The 10,040-nt window shown below is 33.8% G+C and overlaps 1 protein-coding gene across 1 annotated transcript; it reads right to left on the reverse strand.

The window, feature by feature from the left end:
* Positions 1–388: 388 nt before the first annotated feature.
* On the reverse strand, positions 389–5,795 carry LOC111984687 (subtilisin-like protease SBT4.15). The gene is given in 15 exon segments (XM_065766448.1): positions 389–1,189; positions 1,810–1,936; positions 1,938–1,993; positions 1,996–2,023; positions 2,123–2,194; positions 2,197–2,234; positions 2,361–2,450; positions 2,453–2,577; positions 2,831–2,931; positions 3,123–3,629; positions 3,875–3,981; positions 4,096–4,239; positions 4,331–4,428; positions 5,457–5,545; positions 5,648–5,795. Coding segments are annotated over 15 exon segments (2,205 nt in total). The 5' UTR covers positions 5,738–5,795; the 3' UTR covers positions 389–656.
* Between the last annotated feature and the right edge of the window lie 4,245 nt (positions 5,796–10,040).

A 10,040-nucleotide genomic window follows, 5' to 3' on the forward strand; every position in this document is an offset into this window, starting at 1 on the left:
GATTACACATTGGAGCTATATATTGATGCTGCTGGACACTTAGTTGCTGCTGATGCATTCGTGACTGCTTCACTATGTGTGTAAGGTGAAGATTTTGGGTGGCGACAAAGAATTTTCATCCTCATGCCTCTTTGTCAAGGATTTATTGGTCAGTTCACAGAAGGCAATTCTTTGGAGAATTTGGAGTAAGGCAATCTAAATTGCTCTAGTGGGATGATCAGCTGTGGAGTTTTTTGTAAGAGATAATTTTTAATTAAATCTCTTGTTCTTTAGTGCTCAATCTAGCTATCTAATGAGCTATATATCACTGGAGCTCTCTTTCGTCACAAAATTTTTTATAGAGTCCAAATCTACAATCCCATTTTTGCTGAATTAGATTACAACAAAATGGTAAATTATAAATACTTTGTTTCTTTCTATTACTTAGAGAAAAAAAAAACATTAAATAGTGGCAAAATATGCATTTAGATTTTAGAGTATCAATAACTTTAAATTGTGGTGTGCAAATTTGAAATCAGCTAAACTTCACATAAAAAACTGAGTTAAATAACAAGCGTTCCCCACTTGTTCCAAGCTTGCACACATATACGATTTACACGAAAAGATTGCCAAGCTCTACACTGTTAGACATTATATCGGCCCAAAAAAAATTTGACCTATATGCCCAAAAAAATGTGGATAGGGCTCTTAACTCTGTGTTTAGCGTCATTCCATTCCAGTGATGCTGATAAACTGGAAATATTGTTCAACGGTGGCCCCTTTATCACAACCATGAAAGATTTTTTCTCGTACAAGTGACTAAAAGCTAGTTCTTTCGGAACAACAGTGACCTTGAGAGTTGCTGGCGCCTTGACAACTGCCTTGTAGATAGCTTTTTCCAAGCCAACATTTGTAACTGTCCTATGAAAGATGGCTGATATACTAGAGTTAGCGCTATTAAGTTGCAAATACATGGATGGGTAATTTAGGGCATCATGTCCTCCAATGTCAGGGATACTTGAGCAATTTGTTTTCCCTTCAGTTAACACTTTTAGTGCTGTCCCGGAGTAACCCTCATTACATAGGAAGCGGATGTAGTCAGACTTTGACATGTCATAGATCAAACCGGGATGCAGTGCTCTAACCGGGTCAATTTGGCCGGCTCCGTAGGCTAACTCAGCTTGGACATCTTTGATTTTCAATTCAGATGCTGATCATCAATTAGGAAGCAAAATTATAAAACACTCAGAAAGCCTAGCTAATTTTCATATAAAACTTATTTTAGGGAAGTATGGGATGATATCTCGATCTATGTGTTTACACAGAGGGAATACATATGTTAAGCTCATTACAAATTTTACTACTTGAGCTTAACACCCTAAGGTGACTATAAATTTGAGTGGTGCAACTTCAATAACTAATAAATAAATATTTAAATTATTTTTTTGTGAATAGTGTCACACTAGTTTGTAAGGGTAGTGCAATAAAATTTGTAGCATCTCTAAAATCACTCGTAACATGAATATCATTAATTTCTTATTAGAAAATAATCATCTCCATTAATCACGGAGAAAGTCCGTATCACAATTAAGATTTGAATTAAGTTGTCACAACAGATATATATTAACATGTGTAATATTTACTCTAAACCAATTGGCATGTTAAATATTAACAACATTGCTGGTAAACAATGAGCAATGTGATGCATTGGAGAATTTCAATTAAACACTAATAACCTCTAATTGACACCATTCAAGTGGTGGTTCTTGTAAAGGGGCACTAATCTTTGACACATCATGAGTTTAAATGGGAGAATTTAAGGGGACTAACTAGTTGTCATTAAGGCCGATTTAATTGCAGCAGGAGACCAATTAGGGTGGAATGATTTGACATAGGCAGCAGCAGCTGCCACATGAGGGCAAGCCATTGATGTTCCAGAAATTATATTATACACATCAATACCGGTTGTCTTCAAGATCCCCAGAAACTGACGAAAGTTTTGAGTAAGCAGCAGAATATCTATTCCAGGTGCCACAATATCCGGCTGCAAATCATACATAATTTAAAACCCTCATTCTAGTGTATATGCTAAAAAAAGAATACACAAATTTATGCCTATTATGGTAATCATTGCAAGGGTTACCTTAATTATGGTGGAAGAGATTGTGTTCGGACCTCGGGATGAAAAGGAAGCCACAAAGGGTGTAGTGGCATTGTGACTGCTGTAGACTTATATATGACAGCCTTGAGGGGCTCTGAAAGTTTTACCAATGAAAAAAAAATCCGTAAAGAAAGTTAAAATATCAATTAGAAAATAAATATAGGTAGAATGAAAAAAAAAATATATATATATATATATATATTTGGTTGCCCATACTTACTGGTTGAGTTAACATATATTTCAATTTTGTCACCAACATTAGCATCAATGTAGGCAGTAGGGATGGTAAATGTAAAGCCTGTATCTGAAGCTGTTGGAGAGATACAATAGCCCCCAACCCACCTATTTGCTTAACGTAATCTTGAATTAGTCCTTCTTTGCATAGCACAATCTTTCCCTTGACCTTATTCGTGTCTAGACTCCCTTCATCACACAACCTGTCCAATTCTTAATTGATTAGTGCTACTAATATTAACAGTTTGACTCTGAATATATATTATTTTAGGTGATCTTCAATCAAATTTGAAATAATAATCATACTCTAACATAATCTAAGTGTATATGTGTGAAACTCATTCTAGAGATTTGAACTCAATCCTTGCCCTTCTTCCCTTTATCCCACAAGAACTTATATTTGTAAAGGGACTATCACGTCAAGGGAAAGCATCAGTTAAAATTCCTTATAATTACCAGGGAAAGTGATCTTGTTCTAAACTTCCATTGGCTGCTTTTACCGCGGTGGTTAGAGGGTACATCCGTTTATTTGGTGAAAACGTGTTGATGGAAAGTCCCTGTTATACAATGCACCAATAAATGTATATGTTAAAATCATATACATATTTTGAAACCCACACACAAATCAATGAAGAAATATTAGACTCATTATTAAATATTATAGAACTCAAAGACTCATCAAATATTAGAAAGAAGTAACTTACAGCAATCTTCTCAACCAAAAAAAAAAAAAAAAAAAGGAGCTTACAGCAGTTTTTATGCCATTTCCAAGTTTAACCAGAGTTCTAAACTGCCTATCCATGCCAGAAGCACCAACAGTCAATATCCAAGGAGCTGTGTTTTGCACAGAATACAAAGTTGGGCCGTTATTCCCAGCTGAACATGTTGTCAAAATCCCCTTCTTCATTGCATGAAAGGCACCAATCGCAATGGGATTGTCAAAATAGCTAGTTGAATCTCCTCCGATGGATATTGATATCAAGTCAACTCCATCATTAATGGCATCATCCAGTCCAGCCATAAGGTCTATATCACTGCAACCATCGGCCCAACACACCTTGTACATTGCAATGCGTGCTGATGGAACCCCACCTCGAGCTGTGCCTTTGGCTAAACTGTATAAGCTTGCCCCTTCTATTGAGGCACCTGCTATGGTGGACGAAGTGTGACTGCCATGGCCATCCTCATCTATTGGGGATGGATTTGGGTGGGGAGTGGTGGAAGCGTGGTTGTAGAACCTTGCACCTATTACCTTGTTGCATAAAATGGTAAATGGCTTGGAAATTAAATGAGACATCCATGCATGTATAGAAGTAATATTTAAAAAGACAACACTTTTTTCAAAATGGTTGATATGATATTTTGTGATTGGAATAAAATTATTTTATTGTGCATCGTCATGTTAACTATTGTAAAAAAAAATTTAATTAATCAAATATTGTGTTATTAGACATTGTTTCGTGGTAGGTCACAATCTAGGAGAGAGATTGAGATTGTTTACTTGTTACAACCAGTGAAGTTGCCTCTGGCTTGGCATGTACCCTTCCATTTTGATGGAGGAGGTCCAAATCCTTTGTCGTCAAAACTTGGAGCATCGATATAAATTCCTAAAAAATAAGGGGAAGAGAATGGAAAGATTAGAAAAGTGATTAAAATTCCTCCACAATGACAGGTTACATGGAAAAGTCAAAACTCTATGAGAAGTAATCTTAACTTAGTACCTGTATCTAATACACCAACAATAATATTATTTTCAATTTGATGATTTCTTCTCGCTGATTGAGGCATTCCTAAGAAATCCCATGATCTTGTGGTATGGAGTTTTTGCATTTTGCTAGGAAACACCGACACCACATTTTCGTTCTCTGTAATTGATGCATATATGTATATAAATTACATAAGACAATCAACCCAAGAAAAAGAAATGATGTGTAACATGAAGTTTTTATTGTGCACCTTGTAGTCTTTCAACTTCGTGTGGCAAAAGGTTTGCTGCAAATGCATTAAAACTCTTTGTGTAGCTATATATTTTGGATTGTTGGGCAATATGATCACTGAAAAACGGCAATACTCAATCGTTTAATTGGCTACCCAAATGTTACAACTTATTTTTTTATTTTTATTTTTTTATGAGAAACAAAGTACAAACACACACACAAGGGAGAGGGAAAGATGTTCTAACACAATAGCACACCACAACTCTACTCAAAAGCCATGGTAGCTTTTAAAAGAGGGTGGGACAAGTTATACAACACACAACACCTTTAAGAGAGGGTGGGGCAATGTGGAACAATTATTTATTTATTTTTTTGAGAAACAAATACACACATAAGAGAGGGAAAAAGTGTTACAATTTGTTGCATGCTAGATGTGATGTTATATCATATATGGATTACACCTTAAAAACTAATTTTATAACATAGAAAAGCCCGATGCTATACATATTGATAAGCTCCTAAGTCCTATAGCCATTATGGAACCCTCCCCATCACCAAATCTTTGACCCTTGTATAAATTATACCTACCGAATTTGTTATATATGATGTTGAACGGTTGGAATGTATAATTTACTTTCCATGAAAGTGAAGAACAAATCAACTTTAATTGCTAGAGAAAATTTTGGGATTAGTGAACAAATTAAGAGATTGATTGCTAGAGAAAATCATGGGATTGAGACAATTAATATTTAATGTGTAATTCAAATTAAGATTATTTTTTACTTTTGTATGTAATTCTATTATAAATATGGATTCTATTGTAATTTACTATCATTAAAGGTGTATGAGAAAATATAGTCTTTTGAGCTCGTCTCTTAGATGTTGGCCATTTGGCCGAATCATGTAAACTCTAATGTTTTCTCTCTTCTTCCTTCTCTTCTCTTTATATTTCATTTACCAATTTCTACATGAACTATTCCCGGTATAAATTACCACAAAAAAAAAAAAAAGAAGCCTATTCCATGTAAAAAAAAAAAAAAAAAAAACTATTCCATGTAAGAAACAAATGAAAAACTATTATTGTTTGAATTAAACATAAGTAGATGTAAGCATGCATTGTTTAGATATTTTGTCATCCTGCTTACTCTTTAACAACTGAAGAAAGCAAGTTGTGATGAAGATCGGTAGCAGAGGCTTTTGATTGCGGTGCCTCTCCCATGTACACAATGTACGCCTATGTGGTAAAGAAAAACAAATTTCTGATTATATGAAGGAAATTATAATATTAAATAATATACATTATTATTGTTCATACAAATTGTAAAAATATATTCACCTTTCTAACTGTGTCACTAGAACCATGAGTGAATGACCAATGAAGCTGTGTAGCTAGAAGGAAGAGGGTGATCATACAAATTCGAACCATTTTTTATTCCTTCTTTGTATGCAGTACTGCTTTTCCTTTCTCTCTCGCTTTCTGTCTTGCTCCTATATTTATAGTCAGAGATTTTGTCTTTTGTGTTTTCCTATTCTAGTGGAGATTTTCGAGCTAAAATGGAATATTTGACTTTTTCCAAAATTACGATTCTTGCGTAGACTAATTAATTAAAGGTAAAGATGGGGAGATTTGATGCAGTTTGCTAAACAAATGATTCTCCATCTCACAAGGTTTAATTGTGCAATATTAGAAAAAGAGAAGCAATGTTTTCTTTTTTCTATCTTTTGCTCGATAGGAAAATTAGAATTGGAAGCAAAGGTGTTTTGGTATAACTTCAATATAATTAGTTTCCCACCGTTTCTTTTTTAGCTTGTCGTCCTTTTTAAGAGGAGACGCTGAAAAAATTTCTGAGTTGAAATTTTTTGTTTTTAGAGATTTTTTATTTTTTATTTTGAATTCATTAAACAATATACAATTCCTCAAAATTAAACAATGTACAAATTAAGGGTTTGTTATTTATATAACTAAAACAAGTGTTAAAACTAACTTCTAAACTCACGTTGGAGGCTGAAATAGAATTTTAACAACTTTATTTACATCTTAACAATTTCATAATTATTTTTTTTCTTCTTTTTTAGAAACAAACACACACATGTACACAGAAGGGAGAGAGAAAGAGGTCCTAACACAAAAACACACTGCAACTCTACTCAAAAGTCATGGTAACTTTTAAGGGAGTGTGAGATAAGTTATACTATACACAACACAATCTCCTAAGCAATGTAGGACAATTACCCATTCTTTTTTACATTTCATCATTTTTTTGGACAAATTAAACGCTTTAGGCAAGATTATGTGACACTTAAGAAAAAATTTGGATGAATGTGCTGTTGATGTAAACAAAGAATAACTTTAGGAGGTAAAATTTAAATTATGAAACTTTAGGGAGAAAATTCCAAAGAACCCAAAATTTGGGCGTGTAGCTTGCACTTTTGCTTCTTTATTTATTTATTTATTTTTTTTTTATTTTTTAGTTATGGAATCTTTGTTGGGTTATAGATTGACTCCAGTTAATTAATCTAATTTTTCGAGTTAATTAATTAGTCAAATTACATGCAAATCATATTAAAGCACAATCAAATCACCAAACTAAATTAAGTGTAGTGGAAATAAGTCTGACACAGGTGATTTGATCATGACGGGGAAACAGGAAAAACTTTATCGAGTGAATTTCAAGTCACCACTTTCGAAGAATCCACAAATAAGAAAAAAGCAGTTACAAGTACAATAAATCTTACCCTACAAGCCTATCCTAAAGTACCTACATACAGTAGAACCTACTTAGTTGTACTTGTCTTAGCTTTAATCCCCAATTGGACTTGATCTTGTAGAAGATTTATCCTTTGCATGAATCTCCCTATCCATAACTAACTCCACAGCAGCCTTTTTGATTGTTGTAGCTTTGCAAAGTTCTTCAATCCACGCTTGGATGAACTAAAAGTAGCTTCTTACACAACCTTAGGATCACAAATGTCGCAGCAACTCCTGTTATGCGTGTGTCTCTCTGTCTCTTTGATGATGCCTATAAAATATTTCTTTTATATGCTCAAGAACCCAAGTGCATGAATTCCTACAAAGCCAAGTCATCATGGGCTGAAAACAGAACTAAACATTCAGTTTTCAACCCTTAACCCTTGCTCCAAATTAACTTTAAGAATAAGATAATGAAATCTACTTGTACTAATTGCCCCCAAATCACCACAAATATCTTGTATTTCAAGTAAGCTAAGTCTATCGGGGTCAACCTCATTGATAAAAGAAATACTGCCTCCTAAATATACCAAATCTGGGTTCCACATAAACTAGCCACCATGATAAATCTCAAAATTGAATGTCAAGTCAACCATCTGCATATAAAATACAACACAACATGATAAAGTATGAGATGAGCTTACATGTGGAAAAGTATAATCTATTATAGGTTATTGCATTATTAGGCAGTCAAATTTGTCTTTCAATTTCCCTTACTATATACCAGCAGATGAGATGGGCTTGCATGTGGAAAAGTCCTAGAGATGAATGTCATTAATTAATCATTTGAAGTAGAAAATAACTATTTCAAGTAACCACTTGGGTATGTATCATGTGGTCCTGTGGTCCACACAAACCACAACATAGAAATAGACAATATTATTAAAAGTTTTTGTTCTATTTTTGGGAGACAAATCCATGGAAAGGGAGAGTAGAAAAGCAATAATCAATACTATTTTTACTCATGAAAAGCAATAATCGAAACAACGTGACATGTGAAGGAAAATCAAGTTCCCTCACAGTGATACAAGTACAAGTTTATAGACCTAGGGTCATGGAGCCCCACATTGATGAAGGAAGCCTAATCCTATGGTCCAACAGCCCCACATCGATGAATACCAAAAAAAAACAAAAAAACAAAAAACAAAAACAAAAAAACAAAAACAAAAACGTAGATTTGCATGTAAATCGTCCTTGCAAAAACCCAGTTTCGAAAAAAAATAAATAAATCCCTAGGTTTCAAAAATTGAAGGGATCTACCTAAAATCAGATGAACAAAGCATATGAAAGTAAAAGAAAACCAAACCTTGAAGCTCACAAAGTCAGGAACTCACCCAATCAAGAGAAAACAAACGGATCAAGTACCAAAAATAAATAAAAAAAATATGATTTGTAACAGATGAACCCAAAATCTGTGTCTCGTTCTTCCTTGATTTACTTACACGATCAAAACCCAAATGGTTCTTGGTCCATTATCTCAAGCACATTGCATTATGGCATCAAGGATCTTAGTTTGGTGAGCATGTTGGATGGGAGTGTGTTTTGGGAATGATGAGTGTTTGATCTGTTTTGGCTTTTGTTTTTGATAAATTATGTGTTAGAGTAACGTCTGAAATAGAGGTGGGTTATGGAATAATAACGGAGTGAAGCATAGGTGGGTAAAGTGTCAAAAATAAAATCACGGATGGGTAAGATAAATTTGAGGCAAACCACAAGTGGGTAACCTGTAATTCCCCCCCCCCCTTTTTAAACCACAAGTGAGTAACCAATAATTCCCCCCCCCCCCCACCCCCGTTTTTTTCATTTCTGAACTCTACACTATCTTCACTCTTCACTTTTAAAATCATATAAATATATAAACATTGTAAGTCTAAGTGATTTTGTTCTTCTATTCATAAAAAAAGAAAAAAAAAAAGATTTAGTTCTTCTCTAACAATCTACTTCATTCAAGTCATAAAAGTCCTAACCTTATCAAAATTTCATTAATTGCGTTGAAATAATGTTGAGAAATTCATAAATTTTACTAAAATCTGACTGACCGAGCCCCCCCTAATTTTTGAGAAAAATATATATTCATTTCAAATTTTATTTTGACTCAAATAACAAAAAGATAAATACAAAGAACTCATAGAAGAATTTGTATGTGGGATATTCCCAAATCAACATAATCAGCGAAAGATTTTGGGCATAAATATACTTTTGGTCTTTACATTTTGACTTTATTTATATTTTGGTCCCTACTTTTTTATTTTACCGCTTTTAGTCCCTAAATGAAAAAGCGATCTATTTTGGTTCCTACTATTATTCACTTAACATAAGTATTCTCTGTGGCGAACGGAGTGCATTGTTGGCACATTAAATGCTGACATGACCATTAAAATAATATTTAAAAATGCCACATCATCATCTAATTTTTTTTTAAAGTGTCAACTTAAAAAAAAAACATAATTAAAATCCAAAAACTACATGAATTTAGAACTGGTTCATCTTCAATAAAAACACTAAAGAACACAAACCCATATTTTCTAGCATTTTCTTGCCCAAATCTAACCAAACCCAAACCCAAACCCAAACCCAAACCCAAACCCAAATCCAAACACAACAACTCTACAGATGAACATGATAAACAAACCAAAAATTCAAAACTAGCAGTTAAACACAATGAACAAGGCATCACTAGATTTAACAACAAATTCAACCTACGACCCACCATTGGAACCAGTCGACTAAGTTGACCACCAAGCCACCGCCTTTCTCTGCTCACAACCACCAACAACCCATAATTAAACTGATCTCCAGCATACCCAAAAGATTCAAAATATCCATAGGAAAACAAACCAAAAACCCCCATCAATCATCAAATCTCATAGTCCAAAAATACAAAAACCAAACTAGAAAATTCAACCCAGCAACAAACTAATTCTCTTACCTAGCAACAACCTAATTCTCTTACCTCCATTTACAAAACTCATAGTACAAA

The sequence above is a fragment of the Quercus suber genome, unplaced genomic scaffold (assembly GCF_002906115.3).
Source record: "Quercus suber isolate HL8 unplaced genomic scaffold, Cork oak 2.0 scaffold_705, whole genome shotgun sequence".
In the NCBI taxonomy this organism is placed as follows: Eukaryota; Viridiplantae; Streptophyta; class Magnoliopsida; order Fagales; family Fagaceae; genus Quercus; species Quercus suber.